Source organism: Curcuma longa, chromosome 5, assembly GCF_044706935.1.
Source record: "Curcuma longa cultivar G26 ecotype Majalengka, Jawa Barat chromosome 5, ITB_CL_G26_1.1, whole genome shotgun sequence".
NCBI classification, from domain to species: Eukaryota; Viridiplantae; Streptophyta; class Magnoliopsida; order Zingiberales; family Zingiberaceae; genus Curcuma; species Curcuma longa.
Window position 1 is genome coordinate 8537543 of NC_133865.1, and position 18293 is coordinate 8555835.

The 18293-nt window shown below is 38.3% G+C and overlaps 3 protein-coding genes across 4 annotated transcripts; 1 reads left to right on the forward strand and 2 right to left on the reverse strand.

Annotated features, from left to right (window-relative positions):
- Window positions 1-15: 15 nt before the first annotated feature.
- LOC141830043 (1,4-dihydroxy-2-naphthoyl-CoA thioesterase 1-like) lies at window positions 16-1014 on the reverse strand. Its single transcript, XM_074717525.1, has 3 exons — window positions 770-1014; window positions 473-664; window positions 16-271 (listed from the first exon to the last, which is right to left on the reverse strand). Exons 1-3 carry the CDS (start codon window positions 917-919, stop codon window positions 104-106), a joined length of 510 nt encoding a protein of 169 aa, XP_074573626.1. The 5' UTR covers window positions 920-1014; the 3' UTR covers window positions 16-103.
- Window positions 1015-1179: 165 nt separating this feature from the next.
- Window positions 1180-4925, reverse strand: LOC141829013 (pectin acetylesterase 10-like). Its single transcript, XM_074716421.1, has 12 exons — window positions 4670-4925; window positions 3695-3777; window positions 3410-3539; window positions 3259-3332; window positions 3030-3116; window positions 2838-2962; window positions 2645-2705; window positions 2439-2492; window positions 2272-2349; window positions 2023-2128; window positions 1804-1949; window positions 1180-1652 (listed from the first exon to the last, which is right to left on the reverse strand). Exons 1-12 carry the CDS (start codon window positions 4836-4838, stop codon window positions 1536-1538), a joined length of 1230 nt encoding a protein of 409 aa, XP_074572522.1. The 5' UTR covers window positions 4839-4925; the 3' UTR covers window positions 1180-1535.
- A 2990-nt stretch (window positions 4926-7915) lies between these two features.
- LOC141829315 (zinc finger CCCH domain-containing protein 24) lies at window positions 7916-16647 on the forward strand. Of its 2 annotated transcripts, none has more exons than XM_074716760.1 (15): window positions 7916-8441; window positions 8886-8978; window positions 9065-9391; window positions 9520-9592; window positions 11548-11680; window positions 11757-11910; window positions 12033-12116; window positions 12749-12871; window positions 13018-13185; window positions 13263-13397; window positions 14301-14396; window positions 15206-15299; window positions 15413-15738; window positions 16053-16096; window positions 16199-16647. In XM_074716760.1, exons 1-15 carry the CDS (start codon window positions 7938-7940, stop codon window positions 16440-16442), a joined length of 2598 nt encoding a protein of 865 aa, XP_074572861.1. In that variant the 5' UTR covers window positions 7916-7937; the 3' UTR covers window positions 16443-16647. The 2 variants fall into 2 exon arrangements, with proteins under 2 accessions (XP_074572861.1, XP_074572862.1); XM_074716761.1 differs by having other exon boundaries at window positions 15488-15738.
- The last annotated feature ends 1646 nt before the right edge of the window (window positions 16648-18293 follow it).

The window sequence follows — 18293 nt, forward strand, 5'->3', positions numbered from 1 at the left end:
ATTTGCTATAATCAATTGAACACACTGAAACCAGACTATTCCAGCCAGAACGTAAATCCATATCAAGTGATGCTTGTCTAAACAAGAAAAAGAAGAAATTAAATTACAGCTTTGCATACTTCTTGATAGTGTCTTCATAATCCTTGTGCGCCTGGGAAGCTTGTCGATTACATAAGATGGTGACCTTTGACGTTGAGACTAAGACATTGCTCCCTGAGGTTGAAGTTGAGGTTGACGAAGAGTCCATCTTCCGTATCTGCACCCCCCAAACCTTCCCAACAACAACGAACAGAAGGATTTAGTTGAAATCTCCCTTTAGAATCAAAAAGATAAGATGTGCCTGTACAATTTGTGTGTTTATAAATTGCAACTGATCCAAGTCTCAATTTGCAGATCGAAACTTGGAAAGGCTGCTGCTGCATGCAAACTCTACTAAATTCTTAAGAGGAGATGGAACCAGCTTATTACTTACTTGGATTGTCCTGCCGATATGGATTGGGCATGCTTCCGCCTCCACCTCTTCCCCTAGCAGAGCCGCCTTGACATGGTTGGTGGAGAGCTGCACGCCGGCCACTTGCTGGAAATCTGACGCCACGTATGCGCCCAAACTCGCCAACGACTCCGCCACCAGAGCCGACACTCCGCCGTTCAGTATGTTGAACGGCTAACGAATCAAACAGGGCAGTAGCTTAGCTTAGGAATTATAGAAAACAGAGAAACAAAAGGGATTAGGATTTAGGAACAGTTAATTCGTTCTTCTTCTGCGGACCTGGCAACATGTCTCGGTGACCTTGAGCCGCCCGGCGACTTTTCCTGGCGAGATGTGTGTGAAACGGAAGCCGAGGGCGTGGAGAGTGCGGTCGACGAGCGCAGCTGGCGGTGGCAGACAGAAGCTGCTGCTTGGCGTATCTCCGGCCATGTTTCCCGTCGATATTTCACGGCTCCGAGCTCAATCTTGGGCACGCAAGTTACCTCTACTTGCTACCTTATCCGAATACTAAACCTTCAGGTCCAACCTAATTGTTTTGACTTTTGGGTCGCCGATTGAATTAATGGAGTCAAATTAGGCATTCGTTTGGATTCACAAAGGATCAATAATCAAAATCAAAATCAAAAGAGACCAATGTTTTGATTATTGCCCGTAATGTTTACCAAACTTTATGCTCTCGTACTCACGTATTAAAGTAATACGACGTGAATGTCGTTGAATAGAGAGACGTCTTGGACATGCTCACCTGAATCATAGAGAACATTAACGTTATCGGTAGCAATACATGCAAACCTTAAGAAATTAATGACATTTTTCCGTCCATGAATAATACAGAACATTATGATCTGTCTGATTAATTTTATAAATAAAAGGAAATACAGTGTCTCTTAGGGAAACTGTATCGCCTAGTCTCTGAATCACCAGCAAGTGAGGCACTTGCGCATCGTCTGTTATTCTCTGTGTGATGCTACCCGACATTGACAAATTAGCCAATGAGGATGGCAACGACGACAATGAATAGCGGAAGAAACTGAAAACAAATCATTCAGTGACTCCCCCTGAAAACAATATGATGACAGGTACTGTCACAAGGGTATGCACAGTCTACTGCGATCACTTGGCCCCGTTCAAAGAACCAATCCCCCACATTGGTCGCGATTCTCTGCGTATCAAACATTTCCAACTGTATCAGATGATTCATATTCATGAGAAGTATTTGTCTCTAAAAGTTACTTTTAGTTATGGGAAAGAAAATGTTTACATGGATCCAGTCTGAACTTATAGGAAATGTTGAACACTAGATGTTGCTATACCTTGTGTCCGAGAAGCGGGGAATTGCTCGTGTACCATGTATCCTGCCTCTCGCTTTGACAGTGAGCAAAACAAGAATTTAAGAACAAGCCATTTTTCCCCCACCCAGAGAAGTCTCTAACTGCATTTATCATTTGATTTCTAAACCCTGCATTTGCACGACAATATTGAATCTTGCATTGATTATCAAGCTTATGTAAGGGTGAATGAGGGGATCGAACCTTGCAAGAATTGCATTTGATATCCATTGCAATTTGCATGGTTCATTTTGCATTCTCTCCAGTAACCATTAGGATCAGCTGTTTTGGGAGCTAAACTTTGCTGTAACTGGAAATCCAAGAAGGCAATTTGTCAGAAAAATAGGCAGATCAATATAATAAGAACCTGTCACTATCTAAGGATCGGCAATATGCCTAACCGTGATTGTATGCAAAGCCGATAGAACAAAATCACAAAGAAAAGAAAATGACCTGCCACACATCATATGCAGTGTTCAACAAAAATAATGGAGTCTGAATATTCGGAACAATATTTGCTGGGAAGAAACACTGCAAAAGAAGAGGAAGAGAGTTTAAGCATAAGAAATTCACAACTTTATTCTCCATCAAGTAAATAGTTGTGTCAAAAGTAACATCACCGAAATTGCATCCATGCGAGCAGTGCATGTTCTTGGCAAGTTCCTCCAGACACCCTTGATTGATAGAATTTTATGGTAAGAATGGTTAAGTGAAATTTTGAGGTCTCATGATTAAAACAAACAGCAAATGACCAAGATGCATGGTAAATCTCAACCAACAGAACATAAGTCTTATTTGACAAAATAATATGGAAATATATGTCTACCTGCAACTTCACTACACTGCCAAAGTAGGACCTCATGGTGTGACCACCAGCTACATCTGCACTGTAATGTGTATAAATAACTTAGATTTGACATGATGGTAATTCAGCAAAAAATTGAAAGTGAATCCATTTGTATCCAAGACAGTATAGCAGCATTGATGAATCCTTTAAATTAAAATACAGTAAATCTTACACATCAAGAAACATGCCAGCATCAGCCAGGCACTTGACTCTTGTATATCCTGGAAATAATGCTCGGAATTCATCACAGTGTAGTATGGTTGCTAGACCACCCGCGGAACATCCAGAAAGGAGGGCCTGGAAGTAGAGTATGAGAGCTAAATAGAGGAATGATTGAAGGTATGTTGTGGAATCATAAACAAACCTGGCTAGCATGGCGCATTCCAAGTGACATTAATTCTTCCATAGCAGCTAACCAAATACGTTGCCCACGGAAGTAAAGGCCAGCAGCCTAAACCATAAAACAACACATCCATGTCTCTAATTCTTGTTCTTATGTGAGGCAATAATAAATGAAGGCATTCAGATTCACATTATTTTTGTCTTTTTTTAGTGTGAAGTGGGTAGAATAGTGAAACAACCATTTAACAAACCTTGTTATAGCCTTCACCCATAAATGATGCACCATCACAATAGCGAATCTTGACTCTGTTCCAGTTGTAGAAGTCTGCAAGGAACAGATCATGAGTGCATAAGAAAGGCTAAAATACACTTGTAGAGAGAAAAGGTGTGTCCAAGGTAAACCTGGATTTTCATTAGGTTTGTCACTGAGTATTCCAGTAAATTGTATCTGGTTCTCCATGTGGTAGGATGAACCATGGTGGCTCATCTTTCGATAAACGCATGATCGGATGTCATTACACCAGCCTCCTCCCTGAGTAGCATTCAAGTTGAAGCTCACGATCAGTAGCATTCAAATTGAAGATTGGATAGTGAAAAAAAGTGTGATACGGCTGAGATAATAGAAAGTGTGCATTTAACTGAAGCATCTTCAGAAATCAAAGTCAATCTCCAGATTTTGTAATTCACCTCTAAATTGATGATCCAGCTGTTTGCTCCAGATCCGTAGCCACGATGGAGGTGGTAACCGGGTGGGCTCCCATCCAAGCATACTGGATTCATAAGCAATACATAAACCAGGAGCTAATCAGTTGCCCATCAAAATAACGGGCTAGTGTACATCACATTGATCTTATTACTAAGAAAATATAATGCAAGCAAATCTATTGTTCAAGAAAATTGAACCGAACAAAAATTTCTGTGACCAGTTCACAGTCACTATAATTATAAATTTTTCAACATGTGTTTTCCTAATTCTATTGTTAGTCTAAAGCTCTGACATTAATACCTAAAGAATATATACAGGCTGTGATTGACAGTGTTATGCAAGTCTCAATAAACGTAGTATTTTCTCTTAGTCAGCAAGTATTTGATTTCACAGATGCAAACAGAAAATATGTTCTGAAGTACAAGCAAATTTGACTTAAGAATTTTGTCCCGAGGAGAAAACTGAGGAATCTGATGAAGGTGAACCCGAACGACTAGGGAAAAAAATTTGTCAGATGACAAAGAACTGAGTCGGAATAAGAGATAAACCACCGAATCAGACAATGAAGAAAACAACATTTTGGGGCGAGATTTTCCAATAAAATAACCGATTCAAGCGGACACTTGGAGAAATTTTAGGACTACTAGAAAAGTTTTTCAAACATACATTCTTTGGATTCAGAGTCTCAGAAAAATAGGTGAAAGAAATTAATTATGTTATCTTCTAGGAAAGAAGGAAAACTATGATGACCCAACACTCTACCAACTCACAGGAAGAAAATCAATGTTGTTTGCGCTTACGAAAGCAGTCATAGCCAAAATGATTTCGAGATAAAGGCTCGGGAAGAGGAATGATCATCGCATAAAAAATAACAACACACCGCGCACGGATCAGAGAAAGAAAAAAAAATACAAGTGAGCAGATCGGAGAAAGGCGAGGGCTTCGGCGAGCATTACCAGCTCCCTCGGCCACAGCGGACTGAATGGTGGTCAGCCCGACGAACAAAGGAGGGCTCCCAGAGGAAATCACATAGTTTGCAGCTTCCAGCTCGCTCACATTCCGTAACTCGCTTCCTTCCCCCCACCCCGCCAGGAGAAGCAACAGGGCAGCCCACAATAACCCCATCGCCACCCTCCTCCTGCCGCGGTGTGGAAGAAGAAGGGAAGAGAGCGAGGAGCAGATCTGAAGTGGGAGGAGGAGGAGGAGGAAAGGCCAAAAGAAGGCTCCCTAAAAAAAGGCGTTTGTTAAGTGGAATCGAGAGAGAAGTGTGAGCGCGTTTAATCAGAGAGCAGTCGCAGTCCGCCTAATGCAGTGGTGCTCTGTCTGCCTCCCTGTCTGTCTTCTGGTGACTAAGTCGGTTGCTTTTGTCTGCCGCCGCTTGCCGCGGCAGTCATTGCATTGCTAATAATCACTGCTATTCCACTAATATAAGGAATGCTCAGATTTAATGCACTGTTTTCTTAGAAGAGTTTTTAAAGAAAAAAAATTAAATTATTTCACAGTTTGTTGATTTGTCAAGAAATATATATATATTATATCGTAAATGATCTTTTACAACTGAAGTTCCCTAGGATTTTCACTACTCACACATTGTTTTGACTTTGAAGGCTAATTTGGTTCCAATCTTTCAAAAGTCAGGAAGGTAACAAGCAAGAACAAGAGCAATAATTGGATGTTCAAAGCTCATTTATATCGTTTGGTGTACCATACCATCCATGTGTTGAAGCTAGTGTTAGAACCCTAAGACTTTGGGAAGAACAAGCCAACTCACATCCATGATAGCAACACCCTACTTTCCAATCTAAGAATTGATTAATGCCACAAAAGGCCAAATAACAACTTAACTATTAATTGCTTCTTTAAGAAATGAAAAATTAAACTTTTTTATTTAATTTGCCAAAGCAAAATAATTTTGGTCAGTGTTATGAGTTGGTATACCTTAGGTAAAAAAAATAAATAAATCAAGATCTGATCCGATTGGCGGTGACACATTGGATTAAAGGTCGATGCGTATAGTCAACTAGTTCAGCTCGTTGCCTGGTACGGTCCCTCAGCTGACTCGGCTCAGTGCCCAACTCGATTCCACACTCAAGCTCAGAGTGCAAGCCGCATGATCGAGCTTTACGTTCGAGCTTCCCATCCTAGCTCGATTTCCAACCTCTTGCTTGACTCCGACCCTGCAAGTAATCTTCGACTCCGGTTCAACGCCCAACTCCGAGACCAACCAACCCCGCAACCCATTCAGCTGGCGCGATCGCCGAACTCTCTACCCTAGCTCTATCTCTGAACTCCGCGATCGAGTGCTCCACTCTAGCTCAGTGGCCAAACTCCGACTCAACCCCTAGTCAATCGACTCCGTGGCCTATTCGGTGCCCCGCTCGATGCTCAACTTGCTATACTTCCGAGTGAATCTGTGATCTCACTGATAAAGGTCTCTTCCTTAGTCAGCCGAGTTTCACTTCCACCAAAGTAGCTCCGGTCTGGCATCACTACTTCCTTCACTCAGCTTATCAAACCGCCATTGTAGGATAGTAAAATATTCTGATAGGTCACCTATTCCATTAATACAACATGGTGTATCGTACCAAGTATGGGTAGGGCGGAGCCACCCTTGTGGCTACCCCGGCTATAGCCCGGGGGCCCGATGGCATCGAAAAGGAAAATAAATTGAATTTATGAAGGGGAGAAAAGAAAATTTAAGAAAACTAAGAAGGTAGCCCGGGATATATCATCGACATAGTTCCAAGTTCGGGATCAGTTGGGTAGATCACCCGGACGGGCTCCACCATTGCAGGGCCCTCAACTGCTGCGATAGGATATTCTCCTTACTTTCAATGTAACATCTTCTCTCACTCCATATATAATGGTCCCGCTTATCACGGACACAAGTATACACATGTGAACATACACCATCTTCTTCATCTCTTGTATCTCTTCCTCTCCATTCTTCGTGGGAGAGCTGACTTGTGCATTGGAGCGGTGAACCATGGTACCCGTGATCTCCATTCTCATCCTCCTTCTCTTTATAACTTAACAGGAACCACCATTTCTCCTCAATTAACAGGTCCTATGTGACTTCATCATCAACAAAGTTAGGAATATCAATGACTCATCCGTAAACGATCTTAAACAGGAACAACAAGTAAAAAAAACCTTATAGATGGATAGATAGATAAATTCTATTGAAAAAAGTTTGTTTCTAGAATTAAAACTCTTATAAAAAAATACAACACAGTATCGTGTACTGTATTTTGTGAATAAATGAGTTATTCTATTAAACATGCTGATACAGCGTAGACAGCATGCATGCATGCATGCAGCATGAGCGTTGTAGGGAAATACTAACTTACGCACAAGGGTACGAATTAGGTACGTATCCAAGGGGAGATCCCAACTCAAAATTCTTCTTCGCGGGTAGGCCCCAGCCAACATAAAATAGATGCTTTCCACCTTTTCTTTTCTTTTCTTTTCTAGATCTCTATGCAGTGCAATCTAGGTCAAAAGATATAGCTGTAAAGCTTTTAATTAGGTCGAAATGATTGAACAATGGTCCTGAACCTTAGTTTTTCATTAAAATAATTAATTAAAATAATGGATGATTCAATGGCATTGCATTGAGAATCAAATCGATCCCTCGATCGAAATCAAATGTGAATGATGGAGGAGGAGGTACATGACCACAGTGGTCAACATCTGATCTACAAACCATAGTTTTTAGATTTTGTTGTCAGCTAATTAAGCAATAATTATAAAGATAAATTATATTTAAATATTGTCGTTAGAGAATCGAGATGAATTAAGGCAAGCTGGCACGCGAATCTATGGAACAGAAGGAGACGGTGATTACTTTATGTTAAATATAAAAATATAAAATATGTACTTTCTTTCATAAAAATAATATATTTAACATTTTTCCTGAGCATAATAATGCAAATGCATATAAAACTAATAAAAATAATTTGAATACGATTCGATATTCCATGAAAATAATTCACATATTCAAATTTTGTGTAAGTGAATTTTAAATTTTAAATTTTAAATTCAATATATGAACTCATAACGATGGGCTCAGTTTATGATTTGGGCCTTAACGATGGGCTCAATGAGAAGGATAAATAGGTCAAATTGCCTAAGGAGACAGTTCAGACCACGAACGCGAAGCGGCTTCAACTTCTCGCGTGATAGTTGCCTCGATTGGGGTTTCATCCGAGGCTTGCCTTTGACATGGCCTCCATGGAGATGACGGCGCTCGCGGCTTCTCCCAGCGACGAACTCGAGCAGGCGAGCACCGAGCCGACCGTTGCCGGAACCGTTAACGATGCGTTAGCTATTGACGGAGTTGGCGGAAAGCGAAAGAGGGACGAGGAGGCGGAGGAGAAAGGAGGGGAAGAAGAAGGTGCTCAGGACGCCGGCGATAGGGACTCATTCTGGAAAACGAGTCTTTGCTCGTTTTACAGAAGGAAGTCCGGTCGAGAGGGGTGTAGCCATGGAGACTCTTGCCGCTACGCACACGGCGAGGCGGAGCTCCGCCCTCGCCCGGATAAGACGTGGGACCCGACCTCAGAGCGGGCCAAGAAGATCCTTAGGGATGGAAATGATGGAAATGAGGGTTCTTTGGCGCCCGAGGTCCAAGGCGTGGCAGTTGATCTTACTTCGCTTGATAAATGCCTCATTGGTCTGCCCAGGAAGTGGTCATCCGACAACCTGAAGAGCTTCCTCGATGGTCAGGTACAATGTTTTCTATAATCGTGTTGGATATTTCTATATGTATATAGAAATATCTTGTAAAAAAGTTGGCCTTTTGATGCCAACAGTTGCATCTCAATGTAGAAACTAGAACGTAGAGGTTAGCATGGGAAATTGGGTTTTTTTTTTGGAGATGTGGCCTCTATATTGGTTAGCGGTCTCACAGTTTATGGCTTAAAGTGTCAAGGATACTTTCTTGGTGGAAACCGGGCACATCACTGACCGGAGGTTTTCTTCTCTTCCTATAATCTAAAGGGCCTAAAAACAACTACTAATTCTTCATAATTGCACTTCCCCATTGCATTTCTTTGGGGGTTTTTTATGTTTGATATTCCTAGTGCTGCTTATGATGCTCGTTGCACATGGTTTAATTGAATTATTTTACTTAGCAAGTTTCTGTAATTTACTTTTGTATTTTTATGCCAGGGAATTCTCTGTAAAACAGCAAAAAAGAAGAAGGGAATGAGTGTGGGGTTTGTAACATTTGACAATACGGAACAGCTAAAAAAGGCAATTGAGGTAGCTCATTCATTTTGAAAAATATACACCCCCCTTCTTTACAGAAACTACATGTTCCTTTTGTCTCATGCTTTGCAAAATAATAGGTATTGAATGAGAACGCTACATCTGGGCAAAAACAAATAAAAGTTGCAGATGCAAACCCCAGGTCTTATCAAACAAAAGTCGAAACACAAATCCCTCCAAATCAAAATAAAGGGCAAGTTGTGAATGGGGAACTATGCACCAACTATCCCATGCCTTCATGCTCATTTGATGCTGATGATTCAGTTGGAAAAGACACTACTATAGCAGAAGGTTTTGCTACAGTGACAAAAACTGCACGTAATGTGGTTACTCCATCGGCTGATATACCATATAGTGATCAGTTGGAACAGAAGATGAAAACTCTTACTCAAACACTTAAAAAACTTGTGAGTACTGGAGAGGCAGTATGTTCAAATTTGTTATCGCTTTTGCACTAATTTTACATTTTGTAAATGTTCTTTTTACACTTCTGTCCAATTTTTCTCTCTTAAATGGTTGGAACTTCCTCTTGCAGACCCGGAATGCACGCAAAGCTTGTCCTCCCTCTATTTCTTTGCCAGAGTGGATAGTTAAATCTAGGGAAGCTGGTAAATTCCTTGTCTTCTTGTATATATTCAGAGATTGATTACGCTACCCGTTAGTTTTTCATTTACATGATGCAACTGCCGGAGGAAGATTTTGATAGCGCATTGCATATGGTTTCGTTATTTCTAATACTTGGCCCTTAGACCTATTATTTATTGTTCTTAGGTTGAGGATTTGTTCTGTTTAATTTTTGTAATCACTATGTCAGACTTGTTTCTAATTCTAAGTATATGGTCTCCTCTTGGCTTATTTCTAATCAGGTGCTTATTTCTAATCAGGTTTGAATTTTGGTTGAGACTGCATAATTTCATGTGTTTATCATGTCCCTAAATCTGATAGTAATATATCCACAATGTGCAAAGGTTTGGGCATGAATATTTTAAGTCGGTAGCAAACTAGGCCAAGGTTTCGTGAACCATGGCATACCATCTGGAATGCATTGGCCTGTACTAGGACTCATATGCTACTGCACTGAAAGTATCCATCATACTTTCTGCACCAGTCCTGCTCTGTGCAATCCACATTTGTCCAATCAGCAGTCTTGTTCTGCTTTCTGCACCAGTATTATAAACCTGGTTGCCCGTATTCAAATTTTAACAATGAGCTTAGCTTGTTCCTTCTCTCAAATACAACTAGTTATTATTCTTGCTAACAAGTGAAGTCATATACTTTTTCTCAATCCAACAATATAATCGTGAAATAGTATGAAATGACAGACAAAGAAATAATAAGTGGAACCATTAATATGTGTGGCCTATGATTCGTGTGAAACATGGAAAATTACAATATATCAATTGCTTGAATTATGAATTAAGATTACCTTGACTTTAGATGACTCACCAAGTTTATGTAGGTGCTTTGTAAATCCAAGCAATCGATTCAAATGTTAGGAAGTTGTTAGATCTTTGAGAAAGAGTTGGAAGAGTGTAAGGTAGAAAAACAAAGTGACAGGAGAATGAATGGAAACACAAAAGGGAAAGTGCATATTAAAGCAAGACTAATTAGCATCATTTTGCCCTTGCTTAGCATTTCCCAAATTTCAATCAGGTGTTTGGTGTTACTATGTGAGACCCTGAGGCCTGAACCACATATCTCTGAAGAGCTTTTTTGGTCACATGCCTGTTTGACATGGCTGCTTACTCATATTAATATTATGATAGAGAAATATGCAACTCAAAATGCTGAAGCTCAAACAGAAGCATGCCTAGCTTTCCATATGTACACCATTATGACCTCATTGAAATCACATTTTTGCACATCGGAGTGTAGGAATAATTAGGGTGGATCTTTTCCTCGCAGTCAGGTTTGGCAAACTCATTTCAGCTTGAGACTAATGGTCTGGATTCTGGAAATTGATCACTAAATTCTTCCAGTGTTTTTATGAATCTAATCAATTTGACTTTGTTCTTATGGAACAATTTTTTCCAAACTCAAGGCTTGCTGGTCAACTTAGTAATTTTGGCTTTTGAGTATCTTTACCATAGTGATATGTTAAATCTAAGACAAAAATGTGAAGTTTTTAACTTCTCCTTTCATTTGTTCACTTCATCAAACTGACATTGTAGTGAAAGCTCTAGTTGCTTGACAAGGAGTTGGACAACTAAACCTAATTGCAGGGGGAGCCAACCAACCATACTGTGCATGAGGGATTAGATTTCTTGTGATTGGCAAGATCAATATGCGAGAGCAACTTTAGCTTGAATCTCAAACTTATACAATAATAAATGCATCCATTTGGCTTCAGCTGTAGGATGTCATTACAGAACCTTGGAATCAATTTTATCAGAATGTTGGATTTTGAATGGAATTGACTATATATTATAGACTAAAGAGATACTTCAAGTATAATTTTGGTAGTGATACCTATTCTGTGCATTTTTTTCGTGAGATTTGAATAATCTAACAATCCCTTTTTTCACACATTTGAAGTTATCTTTCTTACACTCAAAATGTATAGGCGGCCTTCCTTGCAAACTTGAGGGCATATTGGAATCACCGTTAACCAATGGGTATCGGAACAAATGCGAGTTTTCAGTTGGTTACTCGTTGCATGGCAAACCAACTGTTGGCTTTATGGTTGGAAGTTTCAGGTTTGTCAAGAGTATTTTATGTATAGATAGCTCGTTGTCCATCCTGTGATTGTTGCTTTTTATAATGTGGTCACAGGGAGGGGATAACAGCAATTGAAGAACCTATCAACTGCCCAAATGTTTCTAGAATATCCTATGAATTCGCCTTGGCCTTTCAGGGTTTTCTACAGTCATCATCATTGCCTATATGGAACAGGATTGAGAATAAAGGATTTTGGCGTCAGTTTACAGTAAATTCATTTTTTTCTTGTTGATATATGTTCCTTCCTCTCTTTATCTTGCCTCGGTATAGATATATCTTTTTTGGAGGAAAAACAACTATAGAAATGTTGATTGATGGGTGTGTTTTTAGGTTCGGGAAGGAAGGAAATCCAGCCAGGTGACCGCTAACAAAGTTGCAGAAATTGAGATTGCAGAGGTCATGCTAATAATTCAGGTTTGAACTACAAGAAAAGTATACAATTTCATAGATTTTGGGAAAAAGTTGGCTTTGTCTGTGTATGATGTGCCCTAAGGGGCATTTGGTTACTTGCAATCAATAGTATATGCAAATAGCTATTTCAGGCAAATGATGTTTTGCAACTATGTTGTTTGATTGTTTGTGAATGTCATATATCTTTGTAATGATAATTCTAAAGTAATTACAAATGCAAGTAAACTATAAGCCAATCTCTTTAGCATACATGTAAAACATTTTATATTTTTATATTATTCTAAATTTATAGAAGTTGCTGGGGTTTCATGTCAGCAGCAACATTTACAGCTTTTAAGGCCCAAATGTGAATGGTTTGCAGCTTGCAAACCATACAATGACAACCAGCAACTTTCAAACAATTCATTTGCTGTTGATGTTATCTGCAAGTACCTTTCTGACATGAAACAACCATTATGTGTATATGTCTGTTTATGGTTAATGGTTATACAGAATAAATGGATAGGACCAATGTATTCATGATATTGGAACTTGGGGCAGTGTTGACCTTGATAATTTTTCAGTATGATTCATAATAAGTACTTGTCATAATTAACCCCTGACAGATAAAGATCTGTTTATTCAAACTTATGTAGGTTTGTTCAACTGATGTGGATGAAGAAGTAATGAAAAATGACTTTCAGAGAATGGTCCAGGCACTTGTACTTGGAGCAGCTGCTTGTTCTCCTCCACTTCCTCTCACAGTAATAGTTGTCCAGGTATGTTGTTAACAATCCCAATTTTCCTGGTTGTAGATGCTAAGTTTGGCTAAAATTTAGTTGAAGTCATGTTTTGGTCTGTGTGCCCTGTTGGTTTTTTCTTGTCAGATGTTTATGCTTCTATAATCTTGTTAACCCCCATGCAGGATTATCAAGGGATATCAAATGCTGCTCCAGCTGATTGTCCTTTGATCCCGTTGATGGTACCAAAAGTAGAACCAATTCCATCAGATGATAAACATGCAATTGAAGCAAGAATTCATGATTATATAAGCAATCTCTGCTTCTCCATATCGCCCACAGCTTTTTTCCAAGTTAGACTCAGTTTCATCTATATTACTATTCTTATTACCCAATTGAGTAAGTTGGTTCATCACTCACTAGGATACAGGTCAACACTCTTGCTGCAGAGAGATTGTACTCACTTGCTGGTGATTGGGCTGATCTCAATAGAGATACATTACTTTTTGACATATGCTGCGGGACAGGAACAATTGGACTAACCTTAGCCCACCGTGTTGGCATGGTAATTCCATGATATTTCACTCTGATGTTGGAGTTTATACATTTCTTTGAGTCATAATATTGTGAAGGTAGCATGCTAACACTATATGTGTGTGTATCTGCTGCTAAACTATTGCATTTTGCATAAGATGTTGGGAATTTTTATTCAAGTACATTAAAATATTGGGAGAGTACTCTAAAATTATGATGAGTTTGAGATTTGGTAAACATAGTATAATTATGCTAAAGAATATTGATAGAAGTTATTGATCCACATGAGTTTTGTGTTTCTAATAATTCTTTGGTTCTTTGTGCCTTTTGTTGTCTGTATCTAGTATATGTTGAAAACTAAATTGTATTTTAAACTTTTAAGTTTATCATTGGAGAAAACATAAACTTCCAAGCAAGTGCAAAGTTGCACTGATAACAGGAAGATTAAAGAGGTAAAATGATTTGATTTGAACATAGCACGCAAGCACCTCTGTCTTTCTATCCTCAAAAAGAAATTTATAAGGTATTTTTCTTATCAAAATACTAAAGCTATGAACCCACAAAGAAATCTAGTTCTATTATGATAATATTTGCAAGAATCTTCATATCTTGTATTTGTATATTCAATACTTAAAATATTTATTAATAAAACTATAACTTTTTTCATTGGCTATACAATGCACAGCTGGATTTAAAATTTTTGGGAATGGCATACATGAAAAGAAATTTGCAGCATGTCTTTTATTCATATTAGTGTTTGTTTGCTTGAATGGATATATAGTCTTGCATAAAGCTCAATGGAGGGATACTAAATGTTGGGACAAATGCAGCTTGATGATGTTGAATCTTTGTTTTCTTAAATTTCCACTACTTTACTGCTGTTGTAAGTGAATACACTATGAGAGTCTTATACATATAAATCAAATCCTCATAGGTTGTGGGTATTGAAATGAATGCATCAGCAGTTTCAGATGCACAAAGAAATGCAATGATTAATGGCATAAAGAATTGCAGGTTTGTCTGCAGCAAGGTTTGTATATTTCCATTTTACTTGCTTCTAGACTAATGGAAGTTTTGAAATTGTTTTTATTTGTGTCTATTCTGCATCCTAGACCACTGTATATTTAGCTCACTTGCTTTTGAATAATGCATTATTGAGATTCAAGATAATTATATCCTACAATAGACTGATAAGTTTTGATCTTTACGTTAAGGTGGAAAAGGCAATGTATAAGCGAGTGCACTGAATTAATTCAACTTGTTCATTTCTTCTTTTTTATTCATTATTAACATGCTATAAAATCATTTTGACATTCTGGTGTTACAAATAAGAGCTATTTATGCTATAACACAATTGGAGACAAAGTGTAACTTCGTTCTTTGATTTTCTTTTCTTTTTTTTTTCCAAGCCTTTGTGAGAATTTTTTTAATCCAATGATTTCCTCTGGAACTTGATATCCACTTTGGATCTGATCATGCATGGTTCAGTATGCAAAGGCTTGGTCAGGCTTCAGTGTTTTCTTTGTTACTTATGTTACCACAACAAATCCTATCAATAATTTTATGACTCTATATCACATTTTCCATCTATATTGCTATAATGTCAGTCTAACCAAAATTCCCTACTAGATTTAAAAAAAAAAGATGTCTTGTGAATTGGTTTTGAAGTTGCAGCATCTATTTTCTTTCTTGAAACTCCTGAACACGTTTGGGTTTTGTGCTTCAAATCAATCTAGAATATGAATTTACCTTGGTGTCTTACAGTAAGAAAATTGTATGAAACCCAGCTGATCCTTATGAACCTTTAATTCATATCGATCCATCTTGGGAATTTGGCAGGCAGAGGATATAATGGGGGCCTTACTGAAGGAGTATCTTGATGTTCCAGAGCATAATGGCACTGTTTATGGTATCTCTGGGATCAGTCATAAAGGTAAGCATGACCACTTAATTACACAGTAGTACTTCTATTGAGGTTTGTTACAAGTATCCTTCTTGATATTCTTTTAGTCAAATCAGTCAAGGATGAGATGCTTTCATGTACAGGAAATGGTAATATTAAAAATTCAGAATTCAGCGCTATCCCAGCTCAGGATGTTGATGACATAACATGTAAAACAGGTGTAGAAGGCTCTGTTGAGGAAAAAATAAAGGATGATTCAGTGACATCTGAAGGTCCAGATGAGGATGTAAATTACTCTTCTGAAAGAAACTGCTCAACAGATCATAGTGATGTTACCAGGAATGATCAAGTTTGCAAAACGCTGAGTCTGCATATATGCACGTCTAAAGACAAGGATGGAGCATGTATACCTCAATTTAAGAATGTTGTTGCTATTGTTGATCCACCACGAGTTGGACTTCATCCTGTTGTAAGTAGTTCTACTTTCATTATGAGTTTTACATGTAGACAGATAATGTCTTATGCCCATCAGTTTCTACAAACTGAACAAGTACAAAATCCTCTGCTCAGCAATAAATATATTTGCAGCTTCATTTTTCTTACCCTTTCATTATTTTGATCTATCTTACAGTTCTATGCTAAAAAGCCTCAGTTTGCATGAAGAAAAATCAGTTTGTTTTATCCTGAAAAATTGCTCTCTGTATAAATTGAAAGCATGATGCTTGATTCAACTTCTTGTCGCAGATAGAAAAAAACTGATGATATCTTCATTTGGATTTTCAGGTGATCAAATCTCTAAGGACTCATCCACGCATAAGGCGACTTGTGTATGGCATCTCTTCTGCAGTTATCTTCACAAATGTTTTTTTTCCCCAGCTCATAGTCAATGTAACTGAAGTATTTTTATGTTCACTTTTACCTGCCAACAGCTATATCTCTTGTAATCCTGAAAGTTTGGTTGCTAATGCCATTGAGCTTTGCACTCCAACCGCCGATGAGCCAGAGAAAGCAAAAGGCAATAGAGGATGGCGAAAAATGAGTAGTGCTGGCCTTGCCCGGCATCGGACTAAATCAATGCCCAAGTCAGAGCCATTCCGCCCAGTCAGGGTGATGGCGGTGGATATGTTTCCGCATACTCCCCACTGTGAGACGGTGATGCTTCTTGAGCGCTAAACATGTTTCGTTACAGAAGTTTCTCGTTTTACACTGTAGAGTTATGTTGTTTGATTCAGTAGGGCTAAATTATAACCAGAGGTGGTTTCCATCAATGTGTTTTTGCAAGTGGTCAAGTAGCTCTTGCAGTATTCTCTGATTAAGATGTACACTGTCACATTAGGTTCCTTTGTTTAATTTAAGCATAGCTCTGATTTTGTCTCCAGCGTAAATATTGAAATGTATGCATATAGTGGTAAAGAAGAAAAAAAGGGGTAAGGGACTTGCTTTGATAAAAGATGAAAACAAAAGTGTGTTTGTGTAAATTGCTCAAAAACTATCACAAGCACCTCATGCTACTCTTATTGAAGAAGACAGCAGCAATGCTTTCAACCCCTGATGTTTCATAGTTTCTTAATCTTTAGTCCAAACAAGATATATATTAACTTGTTCAAGTGGCCATCAAGACACATATCTTAGTTCAGCTTGTTACATCAATTCAAAAGTTTCTGGAGTAGGTGAAACATGTGGCAGAGCCGCCGAGAAGCTTCCTTCCTGCTGACTTTGGACTTCATTGTACAGTTGACCAAAACTCCATTGTGTTCATTTGGTGAGGCAAGTGGACAGATTATGATGCACCAAATAGTAGCTATGATTCAAGTTTGACTAATAATGACCCATTACATTTGCTGATATATGTTTCTTTTGACCATTTTATTTTATTTTATTCTTTTACCAAATTTTTCTTAGATTACTCTTGATTTCCAACTTTTTCTTCAGAATTTAAGTGCAAGCTGATCTAGAAATCTTAATGTATGACTTGCTGAAACTGCCTCTTTGTGATGTTCAGTTACCTGAATGGATTCCTTTGGAAAGTTGTGTATCAGGCACAGCCTCATTTGCAAAAGTCTATTGAAAAACTCAAAAATTTCTATAGTTCCACACCTTTATTTATCAGAATTAGATGGTCATGTAAGGATGCTGTTTTGCATTCTCAAACTGCCTGCCTCATTCTAATGTAATGCAATGCTCATGTGGACTGACTGGAGATAAACTAAACTACCTCCCTACAGATTTGGGCTTCCCTTGTATCATTGTGGGGGAGAGGAAGTTAATGATGAGAACAAAAAAGTAGATGGCTGACTCAAAATTGATGGGACAAAGCCTCATCTTAATTTATGTGTTGTAGGGACTAGGGACCATGATGATGCTCTGTGGGGTTGCTGTTGGGTTCAACCTTGCTTCTTGCTTTCTATTGAGAGTTCCCTTCCTCTTCATATTGGACTCCAACACTCCCATTAAGACTCATTGATGACACAACAAAGCTCCACCACTCTGCCCATTGCTAAATGCTCATGTCTCTCCAATTTTATGTTTTTTACTTCATCTGCATCAAAACTCTCTCTGCTCATTGCTGAATGCTCTTGTCCCTTTTATTATCTAATTCTCAGGTTTCAATACTAACATTTTATATGCAAATTTGCTTACGGCAGCCAAATAAATGTTTTGACATTTCTAATGGTTTTGGCCAGCTTCTTCAGCCAAATAAATATATGTCTGCTGAAATCTTGAATGCATTTGTTTGATTAAACAGTTTTGTTCATGAATTTTTCTTCTTCTTTTTTGCTAGTGTGAAATGTTTTTATTGCAGTTAATGTCCAGCGTGACTAGTGTTTTTCTGTCAAAGTTGGCGGCTATTTTCTGTTTAATTGCCGAATTATTTTGTCCAAGTCAAATAGATTTATTATTCTCATTCAATGAAACAGCTACTTATCTTCTTCTTTCTCCTTTCCTTAATTAAAAAAATTATCACTCATGACAAAATATATATTTAGTTTTCTGATTGCATAAATTATTATAATTAATAACTAA

Coding starts and splice junctions, on each gene's coding strand:
- LOC141830043 (XM_074717525.1), bottom strand. CDS start 919: ATGGCCGGAGATACGCCAAGCAGCAGCTTCTGTCTGCCACCGCCAGCT. Junction 665..769: donor TCACCGAGACATGTTGCCAG/GTCCGCAGAAGA, acceptor TTGATTCGTTAG/CCGTTCAACATACTGAACGG. Junction 272..472: donor ATATCGGCAGGACAATCCAA/GTAAGTAATAAG, acceptor GTTGTTGGGAAG/GTTTGGGGGGTGCAGATACG.
- LOC141829013 (XM_074716421.1), bottom strand. CDS start 4,838: ATGGGGTTATTGTGGGCTGCCCTGTTGCTTCTCCTGGCGGGGTGGGGG. Junction 3,778..4,669: donor CGCTGTGGCCGAGGGAGCTG/GTAATGCTCGCC, acceptor TTATGAATCCAG/TATGCTTGGATGGGAGCCCA. Junction 2,963..3,029: donor GAATGCGCCATGCTAGCCAG/GTTTGTTTATGA, acceptor CTCTACTTCCAG/GCCCTCCTTTCTGGATGTTC.
- LOC141829315 (XM_074716760.1), top strand. CDS start 7,938: ATGGCCTCCATGGAGATGACGGCGCTCGCGGCTTCTCCCAGCGACGAA. Junction 12,117..12,748: donor AGGTCATGCTAATAATTCAG/GTTTGAACTACA, acceptor AAACTTATGTAG/GTTTGTTCAACTGATGTGGA. Junction 16,097..16,198: donor CCACGCATAAGGCGACTTGT/GTATGGCATCTC, acceptor ACCTGCCAACAG/CTATATCTCTTGTAATCCTG.